This window comes from Mustelus asterias, chromosome 11 (assembly GCF_964213995.1).
Source record: "Mustelus asterias chromosome 11, sMusAst1.hap1.1, whole genome shotgun sequence".
Taxonomy (NCBI): Eukaryota; Metazoa; Chordata; class Chondrichthyes; order Carcharhiniformes; family Triakidae; genus Mustelus; species Mustelus asterias.
This window is the reverse complement of record NC_135811.1, coordinates 26662404-26684852: the sequence shown is the minus strand read 5'-3', so window position 1 is coordinate 26684852 and position 22449 is coordinate 26662404. Positions and strand designations below refer to the sequence as shown.

The following is a 22449-nucleotide window of genomic DNA, read 5'->3' as shown; positions in this document are numbered from 1 at the left end:
GAGTTGCCCTGGGAGTCCTCAACACTGACTTCGACCCCACAAAGTCTCATGTATCAAGTCAAAGATGGGCAAGCAAACATCCTGCTGATTACCATGTCATGCCACTCCTCAGCTGATGAATCAGTACTCCTCCATGTCGAACATCACTTGGAGGAAGCACCAAGGGTAGCAAGAGCACAAGGGCACTTCAATGTTCATCAGCAAGAGTGGCTCGGTAGCACCACCACAGACTGAGCTGGCAAGGTCCTAAAGAACAAAACTGCTACACTGCAGCAGATAGCAAGGGAACCAACAAGAGATAACAACATGCTTGACCCCCATCCTCACCTGCTGCAGATGGATCCATAATGCTATTAGTAGGAATGACTACCACACAGTCCTTGTGGAGACAAAGTCTGTTCTTTACATTGAGGATACCCTCCACTGTGTTGTGTGGCACTACCACCGTGCTAAATGGGGAAGATTTCAAACAGATCTAGCAACTCAAAGCTGGGCATGCATAAGGCACTGTGGACCATCAACAGAATTGTACTCAACCACAATCTGTAATCTCATGGAATATGGCATATCCGCGACTCTACCACCAAGCCAGGGAGTCAACAGTGATTCAATGAAAAGTGCAGAAGGGCATGCCAGGAGTAGCACCAGACATACCTTAAAATTAGGTGTCAATCTGGCGAAACTACAACACAGGAAAACGTGCATGGCAAACAGCTTAAACAACAAGAAACAGACATAGTTAAGCAATTCCACGGCCAACAGATCCGATCTAAGCTTTGCAGTCCTGCGACATTCAGCTGTGAATGGTGGTGGACAACTAAACAACTCTCTGGAGGAGGAGCTCCACAAATATCCCCATCCTCAATGATGGAGGAGCCCAGCATATCAATGCAAAAGATAAGGCTGAAGCATTCGCAACAATCTTCAGCCAGAAGTCTCAAGTGGATGATCTATCTTGGCCTCCCCCAGAGATCCCCAGCATTACCAATGCCAATCTCCAGCCAATTTGATTCATCCCACATAGGCGGGATTCTCCAATCTCATCCATGGCAGGATCCGTTACGAGCATAAATGGAGAATTTGGTGATCCAGCCAAAACTCCGTCTATTTGCAGTGGCACTGGAAAATCCCAACCACGATCATGGGTAGAAGATTTCAGCCCTTGTGATATCAAGAAATGGCTGCAGTTACTGGATACTACAAAGTGCGGACACTGATAATATTCTGGCAATAGTACTGAAGATCTGTACTTCCATGCCCCAAGCCAAGCTGTTCCAGTACAGCAACAACACAGGCATCTACCCAGCTATGTGAAAAATTGCCCAGATATGTCCTGTACACAAATAATAGGACAAATTCGACCTGACCAATAACCATCCATCTGTCTACTCCCGATCATCAGTAAAATAATGGAAGGGGTCATCAACAGTGCTCGCAAGCAGTGCTTGCTTAGCAATACCCTGCTCAGTGATGCTCAGTTTGGTTTCCGCTAGGGTCACTCAGCTCCTGACCTCATTTCAGCCTTGGGTCAAACATGTACAAAAGAGCTGAATTCCAGAGGTGAGATGAGAGTGACTCCTTGATAGCCAATCTGAAATGGAACTATAGAAACCAGATTCAACCCCCAATCAACTACTCAGCCCTCTCAATCCTTTTTCTAATGAAGAAAATTCATTTCTGTCAGTTTGTCTACCGCCCAGAAGAGCAAGGTCAGCAGAGACATGGGAACAGCACAACCTGAAAGTTCTCGTCCAAGCCACTCAACGTCCTGACTCGGAAATGTATCACTGTTCCTTCACTGTCACTGGTTCAAAATCATGAAGCTCTCTCTCTCTAACAGCACTGTGGGTGTACCTACACTGCATGGACTACAGTGGTTCAAGAAGGCGGCTCACCACCACCTTCCCAAGGGCAACTAGGAATGAACAATAAATACTGGCCCAGGCAGTGATTCCCACACCCCATAAAGTGAATTTTAAAATGGCTTTTAATTTCCTCTTTAATATATTTTATTAACTTTGCCACCCATTTTATAAACTATTTTAAATCTTAGGATTGGAACAGACCTTAACCACTTATAGATACTCATCAAAAAGCTAGCTCCTTTCCTTTGTACTGGGTGAAAAAGGTAGGAAAAGCAAAAGGAAAGGAACAACCTCCTTCCCTGCTCACCAAACTCCCAGGTATGCACTCAGTGCCAAAGCTGCACTTGTTCACTTCAGCTGCACTAAAGAACCCTGGAATTTATAGGGTACTGAAATGAAGCTATAGAAACCAGATTCACCAGTTAGCTAATCAAGTCTTCAGGCCTCTCATCCCTCTCCTTACCTTACCTAAGGCGGGAAGAAAGAAACTTTGTCTACTTACACAATACTTTCCAAATACAGTTCCCCACCCTACATCCCCTCACCTGCATTCACTCTTCTCCCGTAGTCATCTGGGGCAATATGGTACTGTGAAGTGCGTAAATTGTCTGTGGCATAACAGCATAAGAAAAGATGGAATGAGAAAGGGCCATTTGTCTTCAAGCCGATTAATCACATAGCATATATAAACACTCTATCATGGGCTCTACCCAATCCATTTAATCTCCCGTAGAAAGGTTCAGATTAGAAACTTCCCTCCCTTCACGCCACCAAGGTTATCTTAGCCATAGCTTCAGAATAGTTGCCTCACTTTATATCCTACATTGTATAGCTTTGCCCAGTCTTTCTCAGTACTTTTTCTAATGAAGAAAGTTTGTTTCTGCCAGTTTATCTTAAAAATCTAATCCTGCAATTATTCTTTCTGCTCCTTTTTGAATCTGCTCTACTGTATACATATAAAGGTTGCATATCCAAAATTTCACATGACATTCCAGCACTGGCCTTATTGATAATCTCTACAGATTTACAACAACTTGTTCGTCCATGAGATGGATTCCTAACAGCACTGTGGATATACTGCACCTCAGGAACTGACCGTAAGACATAGGAGCAGAATTAGGCCACTCAGCCCATCGAGTCTGCTCCGCCATTCAATCATGGCTGATAATTTTCTCATCCCCATTCTCCTGCCTTTTCCCCATAACCCCTGATCCCCTTATTAATCAAGAACCTATCTACCTTTGTCTTAAATACATTCAATGATTGTAGTGGTTCAAGAAGGCAGCTCACCATCACCTTCTGAAGGGTAACTAGGGATGGGCAATAAATGCTGGCCTAGCCAGCAACACCCACATCCAGTAAATGAAAAGAATTACACTAGACACATTATTCACACTTTCGACATTCACTTCACATGGTGCAGACTCGATGGGCTGAATGGCCTTTTCCTGTACTCTACGACTCTGATTATGACTTTCCATAAGTAATCCCTTCAAAATTGATGTGAATAGTAGGGAACTCAGAATGAATTCCATGGACTGCAGTGGTTCCCGTGCCCTATACGAAACGGGGTGGGAGGATGGGGCATGGGGCATTAAATTCGACACCGTAGTGCCTGTTTTTTCTCAATGCTGTGAGTGTTGCTTTGACCTGGGAATCCACAGCATGCACACACACCTCTGATACATGCCACATCCAGCGTGATTTTGATGAAATTATTCTGAAGGAGTATCCACTGGGAGAATTAAGAGTTGGCAGATTATGTTGTTAATGAGTGTGTGTAATACTGATTTGACATCAGTGCTGCCAATTTGGAGCTCAATTTTCCAAGTAAAACATCTCTTAAACACACACAGCTGTATATGTTCACTTGCAGAAAGGCACCTTTCCCTCAGTTCTGTCAACTGTTTTCAGCTTAGTTGCTAATCTTCACTCGTAGTTGCTGTGATTGTAAAGTGTTTGCTGGTTCTTAGAGTTGTTTAAATTCACAGAAGTCTACAGGGGGTGGTAGGATTCTTCACAAGTGACTTACTCCCAGACTTCGGTACAGTAGTCTGCATCCCCATGGCCTATAACAAGAGCGGGGGAATGTGCAAAGGAGACACAAACTGCTGGAAGAGGGAGGAGAAAGGGGCAGAGATGAAATAGATGGAATAGAGCTCTCAGCCAGCTGAGAGGATCTCCATTCCAAAAGAGAGCTCCATACATTTCCTTGTCTCCACAGAGGAAACTGTCATGAGCTGTACCTCCATGAGGGTGCAGGATATCATTGACTGCACACACAAAGAACAAAGAACAAAGAACAGTACAGCACAGGAAACAGGCCCTTCGGCCCTCCAAGCCTGTGCCGCTCCTTGGTCCAACTAGACCAATCGTTTGTATCCCTCCATTCCCAGGCTGCTCATGTGACTATCCAGGTAAGTCTTAAACGATGTCAGCGTGCCTGCCTCCACCACCCTACTTGGCAGAGTATTCCAGGCCCCCACCACCCTCTGTGTAAAAAACGTCCCTCTGATATCTGAGTTATACTTCGCCCCTCTCACCTTGAGCCTGTGACCTCTCGTGATCGTCACCTCCGACCTGGGAAAAAGCTTCCCACTGTTCACCCTATCTATACCCTTCATAATCTTGTACACCTCTATTAGATCTCCCCTCATTCTCCGTCTTTCCAAGGAGAACAACCCCAGTCTACCCAATCTCTCCTCATAGCCAAGACCCTCCATACCAGGCAACATCCTGGTAAACCTTCTCTGCACTCTCTCTAACGCCTCCACGTCCTTCTGGTAGTGCGGCGACCAGAACTGGACGCAGTACTCCAAATGTGGCCTAACCAGCGTTCTATACAGCTGCATCATCAGACTCCAGCTTTTATACTCTATACCCCGTCCTATAAAGGCAAGCATACCATATGCCTTCTTCACCACCTTCTCCACCTGTGTTGCCACCTTCAAGGATTTGTGGACTTGCACATCTAGGTCCCTCTGTGTTTCTATACTCCTGATGACTCTGCCATTTATTGTATAACTCCTCCCTACATTATTTCTTCCAAAATGCATCACTTCGCATTTATCCGGATTAAACTCCATCTGCCACCTCTCCGCCCAATTTTCCAGCCTATCTATATCCTGCTGTATTGCCCGACAATGCTCTTCGCTATCCGCAAGTCCAGCCATCTTCGTGTCATCCGCAAACTTGCTGATTACACCAGTTACACCTTCTTCCAAATCATTTATATATATCACACATAGCAGAGGTCCCAGTACAGAGCCCTGCGGAACACCACTGGTCACAGACCTCCAGCCGGAAAAAGACCCTTCGACCACTACCCTCTGTCTCCTATGGCCAAGCCAGTTCTCCACCCATCTAGCCACTTCTCCTTGTATCCCATGAGCCTTAACCTTCTTAACCAACCTGCCATGTGGGACTTTGTCAAATGCCTTACTGAAATCCATATAGACGACATCCACGGCCCTTCCTTCATCAACCGTTTTTGTCACTTCCTCAAAAAACTCCACCAAATTTGTAAGGCACGACCTCCCTCTTACAAAACCATGCTGTCTGTCACTAATGAGATTGTTCCGTTCTAAATGCACATACATCCTGTCTCTAAGAATCCTCTCCAACAACTTCCCTACCACGGACGTCAAGCTCACCGACCTATAATTTCCTGGGTTATCCCTGCTACCCTTCTTAAACAACGGGACCACATTCGCTATCCTCCAATCCTCAGGGACCTCACCCGTGTCCAAAGAAGCGACAAAGATTTCCGTCAGAGGCCCAGCAATTTCATCTCTCGTCTCCCTGAGCAGTCGAGGATAGATGCCATCAGGCCCTGGGGCTTTGTCAGTTTTAATGTTCCCTAAAAAACCTAACACTTCCTCTCTTGTAATGGAGATTTTCTCTAACGGGTTAACACTTCCCTCCGAGACACTCCCGGTTAACACGTCCCTCTCCTTCGTGAATACCGATGCAAAGTATTCATTTAGGATCTCCCCTATTCCCTTGGGTTCTAAGCATAATTCCCCTCCTTTGTCCCTGAGAGGTCCGATTTTCTCCCTGACAACTCTTTTGTTCCTAACGTATGAATAGAATGCCTTAGGATTCTCCTTAATCCTGCCTGCCAAGAACATCTCGTGTTCTCTTTTTGCCCTTCTAACTCCCCGTTTGAGTTCTTTCCTACTCTCTCTGTATTCCTCCAGAGCTCCATCTGTTTTCAGTTGCCTGGACTTAACGTACGCCTCCCTTTTCATTTTAATCAGATCCTCAATTTCCCTGGTTATCCACGGCTCTCGAATCCTACCTTTCCTATCTTTCCTTTTTACAGGCACATGCCTATCCTGCAGCCTTATCAATAGTTCCTTAAAAGACTCCCACATGCCAGACGCGGACTTACCCTCGAACATCCTCTCCCAATCAACATCCACCAATTCCTGCCAAATCCGGCTATAGTTAGCCTTCCCCCAATTTAGCACCCTGCCCATAGGACAGCACTCATCCTTGTCCATTACTATCCTAAAGTTAACAGAGTTGTGGTCACTATTTGCCACATGTTCCCCTACCAAAACTTTGACGACCTGACCGGGCTCATTTCCCAGAACTAGGTCCAGTATAGCCCCCTCTCTAGTCGGGCTATCTACATACTGTTCCAAAGAACCTTCCAGTACGCATTTTACAAATTCCTCCCCGTCCGGACCCCCAGCTCTAAGCACTTTCCAGTCTGTGCCAGGGAAATTAAAGTCCCCCACTACAACAACCCTATTTTTTCTGCACCTATCCAGAATCTCCTGACATATCCTTTCCTCCACTTCCCGTGGGCTGTTGGGTGGTCTGTAGTACACCCCCAGCATAGTGACTGCACCCTTCCTGTTTCTGAGTTCCACCCACAGCGACTCAGTACATGACCCCTCTAAGTTGTCTACCCTCTGCACCACGGTAATATGCTCCTTAACTAATATCGCTACTCCCCCACCTTTTTTAGCCCCTCCTCTGTCTCGCCTAAAACACTTATACCCCGGAATATTCAGCTGCCAGTCCTGTCCTTCTTTTAACCAAGTTTCCGTCACCGCAACCACATCCAAATTCCGCATAAGCATTAAGGCCCTAAGTTCGTCTGTTTTACCCGTTACGCTCCTCGCATTGAAGCAAATGCACTCCAGACCTCCAGGCCCACTCAGGTCATCCTCCTCCAGAGTGCTCCTCTTCTTAGCTAGCCTTGCCCTGGCCCCCAGCTCAACCCCAGCCTCAGTATTTACTGACCTACTGTTTTGTTCCCCACCCCCCTGCCACACTAGTTTAAATCCTGCCGAAACACTCTAGCAAAACTCCCAGCCAGGATATTTGCTCCCTTCCAGTTGAGGTGTAACCCATCCTTTCTGTACAGTTGCCATCCTGACTTGAAGATTTCCCAGTTATCTATGAATTTAAAACCCTCCCTCTTGCACCAGTCCTTTAGCCACGCGTTCAACTGTAGAATCTCCCTGTTCCGAGCCTCACTTGCACTAGACACTGGGAGCAGTCCAGAGATTGCTACCCTGGAGGCCTTACTTTTTAGCCTAGCACCCAACTCCCTGAATTTCTCTCGTATGACCCCCCTGCTCTTCCTACCTACATCATTTTCACCAATGTGTACAATCACATCCGTTTGACTACCTTCCTTTTTAAATATGCTTCCTACCCTCTCGGAGACATCCAGTACCCCGGCACCAGGGAGGCAGACTACCATCCTGGATTCTCGTTCACTCCCACAGAACCGCCTGTCCGTGCCTCTAACCATTGCGTCCCCCACAACTATCGCTCTCCTAAACCCCTTCTTTCCCTTCCGGACCCCTGAGCCTGTCTCCGTGGAGGCGATCTGGTCCTCATGGCTTACCCCTGGAGGGTCATCCCCCTCCACAGAATCCAAAACAATATACCTATTTTGGAGGGGGACAACCACAGGGGATCCCTCCACAGACTGCTCACTCCCTTCCCTTTGCACGTCACTTTGCAGGTGCCAAAGCAAATTCTGAAATGTACTACATACTACAACCACTCCCCCAATGTCCAACTGGTGTGTGATGATATGCAGTGCACTATTAAGGAGGTTATATCAGGATATTTAAGAAAGGTAGAGTTAACATGGTTTTTGTGAAAGGAAAATTGTGTTTAATTTATTTGAGTTTTTTGAGAAAGTGATGTAGATAAAGGGGCGGCATGGTGGCACAGCGGTTAGCACTGCTGCTTCGCAGCGCCAGGTACCTGGGTTCAATTCCCAGCTTGGGTCACTGTCTGTGCAGAGTCTGCACATTCTCCCCGTGTCTCCATGGGTTTCCTCTGGGTGCTCCGGTTACCTCCCACAGTCCAAAAGATGTGCTGGTTAGGTGCATTGGCCATGCTAAATTCTCCCTCAGTGCACCTGAACAGGTGCCGGAGTGTGAAGATTAAGAGATTTTCATAGTAACATCATTGCAGTGTTAATGTAAACCTATTTGTGGCACTAACAAAATAAACTTTTAAAAAACTTTAAATAAAATAAATAAACTTAAAGGGGAATCTGTAGATGTTGAGTATTTGGATTTCAAAAAGGTATTTGATAAGGTGTCACATCAAAGCTAACTACACAAGATAAGAGAAAATGGAATATGGGGAACATATTAGCATGGATTAAGGATTGCTTTGTTTTAATTTCATTCATGGGACATGGGCGCCGCTGGCTGGCCAACATTTATTGCCCATCCCTAGTTGCCCTTGAGAAGGTGGTGGTGAGCTGCCTTCTTGAATCACTGCAGTCCGTGGGCTGTGGGTTGACCCACAATGTCATTAGGGAGGGAATTGCAGGATTTTGACCCAGCGACTGCAAAAGAACAGCGATATATTTCCAAGTCAGGGTGATGAGTGGCTTGGAGGGGAACTTGAGTTGGTGGTGTTCCCATGTATCTGCTGCCCTTGTCCTTCTAGATGGAAGTGGTCATGGGTTTGGAAGGTGCTGTCTAAGGATCTTTGGTGAATTGCCGCAGTGCATCTTGTAGATAGTACACACTGCTGCTAATGAGCGTCGGTGGTGGAGGGAGTGGATGTTTGTAGATGTGGTGCCAATCAAGTGGGGCTGCTTTGTCCTGGATGGTGTCAAGCTTCCTGTGTGTTGTTGAAGTTGCTTAGCTAACAGAAAACAGAGGTAGGGATAACTTAGTCTTTTACGGGTTGGTAACCTGTAACTGTGAAGTGCCACAGGAACCAGTGCAAACAGGAACTGTTTTGCAAACTATATCAATGATTTAGATGAAGGGACCGAAAGCTAAATTTCTTGATGATCCTGATAGTCAGGAAAGTAAGTTGTCAAGAGGAGGTAAAGGGTCTCCAAAGGGCAATAGATGGGTTAAATGAATGAGTAAAAATTTGACAGATGGAGAATAATGTGGGAAAATATGAACTGGTCCACTTTGACAGGAAGAACTGAAAAACAGTGTACTATTTGAATGGAGAACTCGGTAACAGTGAGAGATCTGAGTGTCCTAGTACAGGAATCACAAAATGTTAGTAAGAAGATACACCAAGTGATTAGGAAGACAAATGGAATGTTGTTTTGCATTGCAAGGGGAACGGAATATAAAAGTAGGGAAGTTTTTCTGCAGCTGTACAGGGCCTCAATGAGATCACTTATAGAATACTTTGTACAGTTTTGGTCTCCTTATTCAGAAAATATATAATTGTGTAGAAGCAGCTCAGAGAAGGTTCACTTGACTCATTCTTGGGATGCAAGGCTTATCTTAAGAAGAAAGGTTGAACAGGTTGGGCCTATAGCCATTGGAGTTGAGGAATGCAGGATGATCATATTGAAACATATAAAGATCTGTCTTCAAAGGGTGGATACGGAGAAGCTGTTTCCCCTTGTGGGAGAGATCAGCACTAGGGGACACAGCTTAAGAGTAAGAATCACCTTATAAGGTGATTCGAATGGTTTTTTTCTGAGAAGGTGGTTAGTGTGTGGAATTCTCTTCCCTTGAAAGCAGTGAAGGCTGGGTCATTGAATTCATTCAAGGCTGAGTTAGATAGATTTTTGATCGACAAGGAGGTCAAGGGTTATGGGGGTGCAGACGGGAAAATGTTGTTGAGACCACAGCGAAATCAGACATGATTTTATTGAATGGCAGAGGAGGGTCAAAGGGCTGAATGGCCTACTCCTGGTTCCAAGTCCTGTATTCCTATTAATCCCCCATACCCTGGCAGCAGTCATGATGTCTTCATTCAATGCCAGTCCTCTGTATCATCGTCATTTGAACCACCACAGCCAGACAGAGGGTGGCTGCAGCGCGATCATGGTTCTTGACTTTGACGTACTATCTTACATGGGCAGCACACAGATGATGAAAGCTACACTGCCACGTGAAATGCAATTGAACAGACAATTGAGTGCTTAAACAATGTTTCTGTTGATTCGTGCACTCTGGGAGAACCCTGCAGTACTCGGCAGAGCGCCTGTCAAGGTATATGGTGCAAAATTTCGCCAAAGTTACCGGCTATACAATGACAAGCTGAGGAAGAGGAGGGGCAGTATGAGGTGGAGCAGGAAGAGGAGGAAGGAAGAGAAACTATACCAGTTGATATAAATCACTGCTTTACCTTCTGGGCTCAACTGATAATCATGGAAGGGTCCCATATCCCCATGATACAGCAACTCTCTTATAATAATGGCAAAGCTATACACATCTCCTTTCTGTGTTCCATTCAATGGATATTCACTAAGTCGCAGCAGTTCTGGGGCAGTCCAGTACAGCTCTGCAGGGAGATAAATTGAATACATGTGGAGAATGGATAGCAAATTCCTCAAGGTAAGCTTTCTCTTAACCACCCTTTAACAGTGATTGAATGTACCTTCATAGTTTATCTCTTCCCCAATAATCACTTTCCTTTTGGTTCCATATCGAAACTCCCACAGGCCAAATCCTGATATCTTCACTTGCATCCGACTGTCTACCAGACAGGTTTTAGGTTGTAAGTTCCCATGAGACGCCAGTGGACTGCCGTGCAAAAATATCATTCCCTATATCAAAGTTTTAAAAATCATTAGCTTCAGCGCTGACCTTTGCTCTGAGACAGTTAATCGCAACAGTTTTGTTTAATTGTGACCAGCGACCCTGAATCTAAGGAAACCTGAGGCAAGGTCGAAGGTTGAAGCCAAAATTATCAAAATGCTGGTTAGAAATCATAAAAACTTAGAGCAACGAAGGAGACCATTCAGCCCGTCGCGCCTGGGCTTGCTATGAAAGGAACAGCTGTGCTTAGTCCCACATTCCTGCTTTTTGTTTGTTCCTCACCTATCCGACTCCCTTTTAAAATTATTTATGGATTCAGCTCCCACCTCCTTATAGGAGTTTCAGTTCCTGAGTGAGTGAGAAAAGAATTTCCTCATCCTCGCCCTCAATCTTTTGCCTGTGGTTTTGCATCTATGATCTCTTGTTACTGAACTCACTTGTAGAAGGGAATGCTTTTCCTCTCGCTACTCTATCAACCATCTTGAAAAGGTCATCATCACAGTTCCAGGCAAAAATATCCAAACTTTTCTAACCCCTCATCATAATTGAAGTCCCTCATCTCTGGTAAACTCCCTCTGTTCCCTTTATAAGGCCTTTAAGTTTATTTATTAGTGTCACTGGTAGCTTACATTAACACTGCAACGACATTATGGTGAAGTCGCCACACTCCGGCGCCTGTTCGGGTACACTGAGGGAGAATTTAGCACGGCTAGACTCGGGGAGAATGTGCAGACTCTGCACAGACAATGACCCAAGCCAAGAATCGATCATGGGTCCCTGGCACTGGGAGGCAGCAGTGCTAACCACTGTGCCACTTACCTCTTCTCTGACAAGTGGTTGCCAGAATTGTCACCAATACTCCAGCTGAGGCCTAATCAATGATTTGTTCTTATTATTTCATGGGATGTGGCACATCACAGGCATGGCCAGCATTTGTTGCTTATCCTTAGTTGTCCTTGGGAAGGGTGGTGGTGATTTATAAAGCTCCAATAAGCTCTCATTGCTCTTGTATTCAATTTATACTCGATAAACACAAATAACCTAAGGAGCAATTAATATGGTGGCAGAGCACCCCCAAATTGTCTTTATCTTTCATTAAATCCTCTGCAACCTCCAAAAAATACTGGGAATGTACAGTAGAAAATTTATTAAATCTGGCATGGGCTTGGTGCCAGAATCTATGTAATTCTAGTAATGTGTAATCTTTTGATCATACGTGCGATTTCAATTGTATTTTGATATTTCACTCTTGAGCAGCATTGGCGCGTGGAGCATTAAAAGTGAAATATCATCTTACAAGATTCAGATAAATTGCAGAGCTTGGGAACAGAATCAGAATATTTTCATTCATGGGTCATTTTTGTGGATAAAAAGGAAAAATAAAAAGCTGAATGTTGGAAATCAAAAACAAAAACCTAAATGTCACTGAAAAAAGAGACATGCTGTCAAAACTTTTCATCTTGTACTCATCAGGACAGATACAAGAATGCCAAATTTCAAAGGGAACAACTATTCCATTGCATCAGAAAAGAGGTGCTGATTGAATCATAGAATTCCTACAGAGCAGAAAGAGGCCATTTGGCCTATTGAGTCTACACCAAACACAATCCCACCCTGGCCCTATTCCTGTAACCCCACCTATTTACCCGGCTAATCCCTGACACTAGGGTCAATTTAGCATGGCCAATCAACTTAGAATTGCGGGAGGAAAGTTGACAAATTGGAATCACAGAATTCCTGTAGTGTAGAAGAGGCCATTCAGCCCATCGAGTCTGCACTGGGTCTCTGACAGCCTATCTTACCATGGCCCTCTCCCCTGCCTTATCCCTGTAACCCTGCGCATTTACAATGGCTAATCCATCTAACCTACACATCTTGAGACATTAAGGGGCAATTTAGCATAGCCAATCCACCTAACCTGCACAAACACCAGGGCCTGGGCCTCGGCACCTCCCTCTGCAACTGGATCCTGAACTTCCTAACTCACAGACCACAATCAGTAAGCATAGGCAACAACACCTCCTCCATGATCATCCTCAACACCGGTGCCTCACAAGACTGTGTTCTTAGCCCCCAACTAGACTCCTTATACACCTATTACTGTGTGGCTAAGTTCCCCTCCAATTCAATTTTCAAGTTTGCTGACGACACCACCATAGTGGGTCGGATCTTAAACAATGACAGCACACGAATGAGATAGAGAATCTGGTGAACTGGTATGGCAACAATAATCTCTCCCTCAATGTCAACAAAACAAAGGAGATTGTCATCGACTTCAGGAAGTGTAAAGGAGAACATGCCCCTGTCTATATCAATGGGGACGAAGTAGAAAGTGTCGAGAGCTTCAAGTTTTTAGGTGTCCAGATCACCAACAACCTGTCCTGGTCCCCCATGCCGACACTATAGTTAAGAGAGCCCACCAACGCCTCTACGTTCTCAGAAGACTAAGGAAATTTGACATGTCCGCTACGACTCTCACCAACATTTACAGATGCACCATAGAAAGCATTCTTTCTGGCTGTATCACAGCTTGGTATGGCTCCTGCTCTGCCCAAGACTGCAAGGAACTACAAAAGGTCATGAATGTAGCCCAATCCATCACACAAACCAGCCTCCCATCCATTGACTCTGTCTACACTTCCCGCTGCCTCAGCAAAGCAGCCAGCATAATTAAGGACCCCACGCACCCTGGACATTCTCTCTTCCATCTTCTTCCGTCGGGAAAAAGATACAAAAATCTGAGGTCACGTACCAACCGACTCAAGAACAGCTTCTTCCCTGCTGCTGTCAGACTTTTGAACGGACTTAGTTTGCATTAAATTGATCTTTCTCTACACCCTAGCTATGACTGTAACATTACATTCTTCACTCTCTCATTTCCTTCTCTATGAACAGTATTCTTTGGATGTATGGTGCGCAAGGAACAATACTTTTCACTGTATGTTAATCCATGTGACAATAATAAATCAAATCAAATCAAATCTTTGAACTGTGGGAGGAAATCCACGCAGACACGGGGAAAATGTGCAAACTCAGCACAAATAGTCCCCCGAGGCCGGAATTGAACCTGGGTCCCTGGTGCTGTGAGGCAGCAGTGCTAACCACTGTGGCACCATGCCACCCACTGAAGTGTGGGGTGTAACATCTTGAGAGGTGCCATCAATGCTCTCAGGAAACCTTTCAAATGATATGCCCCCCCCCTTTCTTCCTACCTTTTTTCAACTAGGCATCATGAACAGTCTGCCCACTCCCGCCCATGCCTTAATATCTCGGTCAATTGGCTTGGTAACAAGCTCAATCGTCCTTTAATTATTTATTTCAACATGGTGGTCAGGCTGCCGTTTTTGGCACCTTCTCTCCCAGCTTATTATGGGGGAAACAGCTTGGGGGTGGGAAGGGGGCTAACATTCAGCCGATATAAGCAAGAAAGTTGCATTTCAAACGTACATGGTTTTTAATGAGAATATCAGGCCGTTTTTAAATTCAATTCCACTCACAAATGGATATCATAATTAACATGTACTTTATTACGTTCAACATAGAATCATAGAATCATAGAAACCCTACAGCACAGAAAGAGGCCATTCGGCCCATCGAGTCTGCACCGACCACAATCCCACCCCGGCCCTACCCCCATATATTTTACCCACTAATCCCTTTAACCTACGCATCTCAGGACACTAAGGGCAATTTTAGCATGGCCAATCAACCTAACCCGCACATCTTTGGACATATAAAACCTGACTTACATTTACTATATCGTAAGCAAGTGAGAGCTTGAAAGTCCAGTCAAGTTCAAGATCTGTGTTTTTCAAGATATCCTGGTGAGAGAAAATGGAATAGCTGTATTTAGAACATATCCACTGACAGTCGATAAATGTGTGCTGACTTTTTCATTCACCTTTGTGAATGGAAGAAAATAACGCTAAATATTGGAAGCTTAGCTGCAGCTGTGAATGGATAAGTGCCTTTGCCAGATGCTTGATCACACACACATATACATACACACACACACACACACACATGCACACACACACACAAACACACAAACACACATGTACACACACACTGGGTACTGTAACGAGCAGCATCTAGAACAATAAACAAAGAAAGGTACAGCACAGAAACAGGCCCTTCTGCCCTCCAAGCCTGTGCCAATCACAATGCCCTAACTAAACTAAATAAAAACCTTCTGCCTTTACTCGGTCTGTATCCCTCTATTTCCTCCCTATTCATGTACCCATCCAGATGCCTCTTAAATGTTGCTAATGTGTCTGTTTCGACCACCTCCTCTGGCAGCACGTTCCAGGCACCCACCACTCTCTGCGTGAAAATTTTCCCCCACACATCTCCCTTAAACATTCCCCCTCTCACCTTGAACCTGTGCCCCCTTGTAATTGACACTTCCACCCTAGGAAAAAGCCTCTGACTATCCACCCTGTCTATGCCTCTCGGAATTTTGTAGACCTCCATCAGGTCTCCCCTCAACCTCTGTCTTTTCAGGGAAAACAATCCTATTTATTCAACCTCTCCTCATAGCCAACACCCTCCAGACCAGGCAATCCTGGTGAACCTTCTTTGCACTCTCTCCAAAGCTTCCACCTTCTGATAGCGTGGTGACCAGAACTGCATGCAATACTCCAAATGAGGCCTAACCAAGGTTTTATTTGGCGGAACATGATTTCCCAACTCTTGTACTCAATGCCCCGGCTGATGAAGGCAAGCATGCCATATGCCTTCTTAATCATCTTGGCCACTTGTGTTGCCACTTTAGGGAACCTTGGATCTGCACTCCCAGATCCGTCTGTATGTTAATGTTCCTAAGGGTTCTTCCATTTATAGTATAATTCATACCTAAATTTGATCCTCCAAAATGCATCACCTCACATTTGTCTGGATTAAACTCCATCTGCCATTTCTGTGCCCAAGTCTCTAATCTATCTCTATCCTGTTGTATCCTCTGACAATCCCCAGCACTATCAGCAACTCCACCAACCTTTGTGTCATCCGCAAACTTACTAATCAGACCAACCACATTTTTCTCCAAATCATTTATATTTACTACAAACAGAGGTCCCAGCACTGACCCCTGCGGAACACCACTAGCTACAGATCTCCATTCTGAAAAACACCCTTCCACCACTACTCTGGGTATCCATCTCGCAAGCCCACCCCAATCCCATGTGATTTTAGTTTTTGTACCAATCTGCCATGTGGGACCTTGTCAAACACCTTACTAAAGTCCACATAAATTACATCCACTGCCCTTCCCTCATCAATTATCATTGTCACCGCTTCAGAAAAATGAAACATGTTGGTGAGATATGACCTTCCCCGTACAAAACCTTGCTGCCCATCACTAACTAGTCCAGTTTCTTCCAAATGTGCATATATCCTGTCCCTCAGTATCTTCTCCGTCAGGCTCATTGGCTTATAATTTCCTGGATTATCCCTGCTTCTTTTCTTAAACAAGGGAGCAACATTGGCTATTCTCTAGTCCTCTGGAATCTCACCTGTGGTCAAAGAGCATGTGAAGATATCTGTTAAAGCCCCAGCTACTTCTCCCCTTGCCTCCCACAGTAACCTGGGATGGATCCCATCCAGCCCCGAGGACTTGACTACCTTAATGCAATTTAGGATACCCAACACTTCTTCCTTCAATATATTGACATTCTCTATGCGTTCACACACTTACCCCTGACCTTAACATCCATCATGTCCTTCTCTTGTGAATACTGATACAAAATACTCCTTAAGGAACTCACCCACTTCCTGTGGCTCCAAATATGACTTCCCTCCACTGACCTTGAGTAGGCCTACTCCTTCTCTTGCTATCCTCTTGCTCTGAATATATGCAATATATATATCTGTCTGACTCTTGATCGCTTTTTGTTTAAAGCCACATTGTTCCACCAACTACACTGCGTAATTTTATATTGCAGTGTTAATCCCGTTCAAAAGAAAACTCATTCCTTTAGCTTTTCTCATGTGGAAGATGTGGGTAGTGTTTTTATATAGTTCAGTGTTGCACATCTGTGAAGTGCCTTTGGTTTACAGATGGTGGTAACCTGAAACCTGCGATACTACTTCCCCCCAATGGAATAAGGAAACTGCAATAAAAGTTAGAATCCTATGGTATTGATCTATGACAGACCGTTGCATGAATGTTTCCAATTGAACATATTTTCAAGTATCATTTACCAATGAACAACTTTGCTTTAAGGAATAGGTACTGCCAGGAATAAATACTGTAGCTGGTTTCAAATCTCTCCACCTGATGTAAACAGGGCTGCAATGGCCTGAAAACAGTGTTCTGTTTATTCAACTGTCTCAGTTACCACCATCGTAGAAAGGACCTTGGGTTGGGTGGCCAGAGTGCCCACCTATAACAGGAAGGTTGGTGAAGGTGCAAATCAGGAACTTAATTATGTGTATATGTGGGATAAGTGTTGTGCTTGTTCCATCCAAGTTTGTACCAGGCAGTGTGTGCAGCCTATGCAGCGCTCCTTAAAGGAACCAATGCTTACAAAAGAAAGACTTGCATTTATGTGGCCCCTTTCACAAAGCATGTTACAGCCAATTTTCTGAAGTGTAGTTAATGTTGGAATGTCGGAAACAAGGTAGCTAATTTGTGCTCGGCAATGGGTGAGATGGAGCTGGAGAGGTAGGTGGGTTTGTGGGGAAGGGGAGGATTCCAGAATGTTGGGGCCTAACATTTAAAGCAACAACTGCCAAAAGTGAGGCAAAGAGAGAACAAATACACCAAAGGCCCAGAGTCAGAGGAATGGAGGGTTCGCAGTTGTTGTAAGGCTGGAAGAAGCTACAGAGGTGGGAAGTGGAGAGGCAATGAAGAGATTAAAATTGGAGCTGTTGGAATACCAGTATACAATGGAAGTGAGAAAGGAAGGAATGCCAAGTGAGGAGGAATTTGTTGAGAATAGGACACAGGAGCAGAGTTCTGGATGAACTGCAGTGTATGGAGGATGACCAATGGGAACTGATCAAGATAGCATTGGAATAGTCAGGGGAAAGAGAGCCTGGATGAGAGTGTTCTGTGGTAGCTGCGCTGCTGCAGGACCAGAGGCAGGTAATGTTATGTCCGTGGAAGTATAACAGCCTTTGTGATGCAGAGGATAAATGGTCAGGATTGAATGGAATGGTGGACATGTGGATTTATCCTGAGAAAATGGGCAGGAATTGGTGGCAAGAGCTGAATTCAGTGTCTTCAGCCTTTGTAATGTTTAACACAACACAGACACAACTGAATATTGGATAAATAATCTGAAAGCGCAGAGGGAGTGGAGGAGATAAGAAAGTTGGTGAAGAGAAGAGCCTGGCCTCTCAGCCTATGCCAGGAAGCTGACCCCATGGGGGCAATCTTACCTTCTTGTCATGCCGGTCGATGGGTGGGGTGAGCCGGTAAGATCACGAGATAGCCGAGAAATTAGGCTTGTGCCCAATTTCTTGCCTCTCGTGATCTTACTGGCCCTGGATATCCAGCAAGATCAGCCTTGAATCCAAAAAGGGCAAGAGGCTGATCTCAATTCTGTTTTAAATAGCATTTGAATATTATTTGTGAGCCCAGGTGGCTTCGCCAGGGAAGGCCCTCACCGGCGAGGATCACGTATGGCCCCCATTAACTGGGACCTGTCATGATGGACTCGCCGGTAGGAGTGGAGGTCATTGAGGCCCCCTGCGAAGGCCAGGAGCAGGGGGGTGTTCCCCTTGGGCAATGCCAGCCTAGCACACTGGCAGTGCCCATTGGGCACCGAGCAGTGCCTAGAGGGTGGGGCCTGAGGGGCAGGGCCTGCTGGGAGGGGGTGGGGCCTGGGGAGACGGGCAGGGGGCTGCTGTGCACACTGCAACTGGTGAACAACTGGAATGGGGGGAGGGCAATCAACGGGCCGAGATGGGGGTGGGGGGGGAGGGAAATCAGCTTGCCCGTACATGGGAAGGGGTAATTAGCCGGCCCATGCCGGGTGTCGATCGTCTGGCCTGTGAAAGGGGCGGGGGGCTGATCAACTGGCCCCAGTGCCGGGTAGAGAGAAGTGATCGTCCAGTCTATGCATGGTGAGGGGTGGGGGGCGTTGATCGGCTAGTCCATGTGGGGAGGGGGATTGGCCACAGAGGCCAGCGATAGCTGGATGGAGGTGGTGACAGATCTCTCTGTTCTGTGCAACAGCACAGAACAGAGAGATTAGTGTAATTGTGCCCTCTGCTGTGAGCTGCCGGCTTTTGGTGAGCTTCTGCTCCGCCCCTCCCCCTGCTGGCGGGAAACAGGTTTAGCAACACTTTTTGCTCAGAGTGTGGTAAGACTGGAGTTTTAACTCACCCAAAAAATCGGCACCATTTGCACACTCGCTCGGCACTTAGAATTCTTTTAGTAAGATCATCCCCCCATGTCTGTGGGAGATGTCATAGAAGGACAACATAAAAAAACAGCAAGGTGGGCTCAAATATAGATAAACAACTCTGGAGGTAACATTATCAGGGGGTTCTCACAGTAACTTCATTGCAGTGTTAATACAAGCCTACTTGTTACTCTAATAAATAAACTTTAAACTTTACCAGGGAAGAGAACGCCTCAGTGAAAATACTTTGGCTACAATCAGATTGGTAAGAGTGGAATCAAGGGAGGGAAATCCCAGTGAGTTTGACAGCGGGGAAGACAATGAAGACTGAGTGGTGGTGGTGGTGGTGGGGGAGTGGGGAGTTGGGGGGGCAACTGTTTGTTGGTGTGTTGTACGGTGGCACTGGCTGCAGAGAGATCATGGTCACCAAGGAGCCATAAATAATGCACCACCGTCACAATCACAGCGAATGTCAATTGTTTCTTTGGTTAGAGCCATTTCAGTTCTGTGGTTTATGGTAGTAAATGTGACTGGAGAAGTTGAACGCGACATGGGTGCGACAACACAGTCATGCAACGTATGGGAGATTAGAGCTGTGGTAGTAATTTGCAAGGACACCTTTATATCGTGTAAAATTACACTTGGCATATCAGAGGTACAAGTTTCCAATTTTAATTTCAAACGTTATACAAGTTCAAAGGTATCCCAATGCAGTCTATTTTTTCATACCGTGTATTTACAAGCACTCATCGCAGTGGATGACTTACTCCACTGTGGATCATGCGTGGGTTTTTGACCGGGTTGATGATGGCGGTTTGGAAAGGAAGAGAGGTCAGCTCACATGGATTGGGAGCCACTCACATGGGAACCAGAATGGGTGGTCAGCAGTCTGGTGGGAAGAGGGCTAAGAGAGAAGGCAGGCAGCACATCATACAGATAAGGTGAGCTTGGAGAGGGCACAGAAAGTGGAGAAAGGTGTGGGTTCAGAGGTAGGACATGGGGGAGCCATTGGGAGGAGGTTTGCCTTGGTGAGCAAGGGAAAGGGGACGAAGCAATAGAAGCAGCTGAATGGATGACCTCACTCTCTGTGAATAGATATTAGGTTAATACAGTACACCTTTGATAATAATCAATGACTCCATATCATTTACACATTCTTCAATCAACTTACCTTTAAACTTCCCTTTTTGCAGTATTGTGAAATGATACACCTGTGTGCTGTATCCATACACACACCAAAGAAAGCAACTAGATTTTCATGTCTTAGTTCTCGCATCTGGAACAAACATCAATAATTCAGTCAGACGCATCTTGAAATTTAATGTATATTGTTTTCTTCGAATGAACATCTGAATCGGCAAACCTGTATGTGGTAATGTGAGGTAATTGTACCTTTAAAGACAACACAGCACAAAAGTGTCACCTGGCGTGAGGGATCAGTTGGGACTAAGTGTGGGTAATCACCCCAGGGAGTGCAGTCCTCTCTTAGGCAGAAGACACATAGGGACAGCCAAGTGGCTGCTGCTGTGCTGCTGTACAGTTTCTCTTATTAATAAATACCTTGATTTGATTTATTATTGTCACATGTACTAGCATACAGTGAAAAGTATTGCTTCTTGTGCGCTATTCAGAGCATACCGTTCATAGAGTAGAAAATGAGTGAGTGCAAAATGTAGTGTGACAGTCATAGAAAAGAGTTAGAATTAAGTTTTAGAAGCATAGAACGAGAGTCAAAGATAGAATTAGAAGGTACGCTGGGCACAGCGTGTAAGAAGTCGCCTCACTCCGGCGCCATCTTGTTAAAACTTTTGCGTTTCTAATGACGTCTGTGAAGGCGCATCTTTACGTTGGAGCAGTGAAAATCATGTCTCCAGGCTCAGTATGTACTATATAAAAATCAATCTGAAAGAAAGAAAATCTAGTTAAAGTTTATTTACTAGTTTCATAAGTAAACATTAACATTGCAATGAAGTTACCGTGAAATCCCCTAGTCGCCTGTTCGGGTACACTGAGGGAGAATTTAGTATGACCTATGCACCTAACCAGCACGTGTTTCGGACTGTGGGAGGAAACCGGAGCACCTGGAGGAAACCCACTCAGACACGGGGAGAATGTGCAGACTCCACACAGACACTCACCCCCAAGCTGGAAATTGAACCCGGGTCCTTGGTGCTGAGGCAGCAGTGCTAACCACTGTGCCGCCGTGCCGCCCTACATTGGACATTCAGGAATTCTGGCAATATAGGATAAGGACAGGAATAGCAGAATTGACAGAGATCAGTCGCAATGGTACTGAATGGCAGAACAGACTCAATGAGCCATATGACCTATTCATACTGCTATTTCTTATGGTTGTAATCATAACCAGTACTTCTTTCTGACTATCCAGTGCATGACAGTATCAATATGTTTTGTTTTAATTCTTAAAGAATATTTAGTTTGCGACATTACTAAAGGGGTTATGTTCCAGTTTCCAGTCAACTATGCTCGTGAACCCCATTATATGCGATCAACCAGGGAAGGCTGAAGAGAATTGGTCCCCTTATTTGCGGAAGGATATATTGGCCTTGGAGGGAGTGCAGAGAAGGTTCACCAGGTTGATACCAGAGATGAGGGGTGTTGATTATGAGGAGAGACTGAGCAGATTGGGTTTGTACTTGTTGGAATTTAGAAGGCTGAGGGGGGATCTTATAGAGACCTATAAGATAATGAAGGGGCTGGATAGGGTAGAGGTGGAGAGATTCTTTCCACTTAGAAAGGAAACTAGAACCAGAGGGCACAGCCTCAAAATAAAGGGGGGTCAGTTTAGGACAGAGTTGAGGAGGAACTTCTTCTCTCAGAGGGTGGTGAATCTCTGGAATTCTCTGCCCACTGAAGTGGTGGAGGCTACCTCGTTGAATATGTTTAAATCACGGATAGATGGATTCCTGATCGGTAAGGGAGTTAGGGGTTATAGGGATCAGGCGGGTAATTGGAACTGATCCACTTCAGATCAGCCATGATCTTATTGAATGGCGGGGCAGGCTCGAGGGGCTAGATGGCCTACTCCTGTTCCTATTTCTTATGTTCTTATGTCCTTAAGAGGAGTCACAGTACTTCTGAATTGTGAATGAGGAAAGAAACCTGGCTTACTGTTCCCGAGCATTATCCAGGGATCCCTCCCTACATGATGGCGCACGTCCTTAGTTATCAGGGGAGGACAGGACCAGGCTTGAATAGGCT

General features: G+C 45.4%; 1 protein-coding gene across 1 annotated transcript in view; it reads right to left on the bottom strand.

The window, feature by feature from the left end:
* The window catches only part of gucy2g (guanylate cyclase 2g), a 75096-nt gene that overhangs the window by 14726 nt on the left and 37921 nt on the right, over window positions 1–22449 (bottom strand). Inside the window, exons 11-14 of the mRNA XM_078224333.1 lie at window positions 20399–20503; window positions 14626–14697; window positions 10716–10884; window positions 10464–10619 (exon numbers count right to left, since the gene is read on the bottom strand). Coding sequence (XP_078080459.1) covers window positions 10464–10619; window positions 10716–10884; window positions 14626–14697; window positions 20399–20503 — 502 coding nt within the window. The remainder of the gene's footprint in view (window positions 1–10463; window positions 10620–10715; window positions 10885–14625; window positions 14698–20398; window positions 20504–22449) is intronic.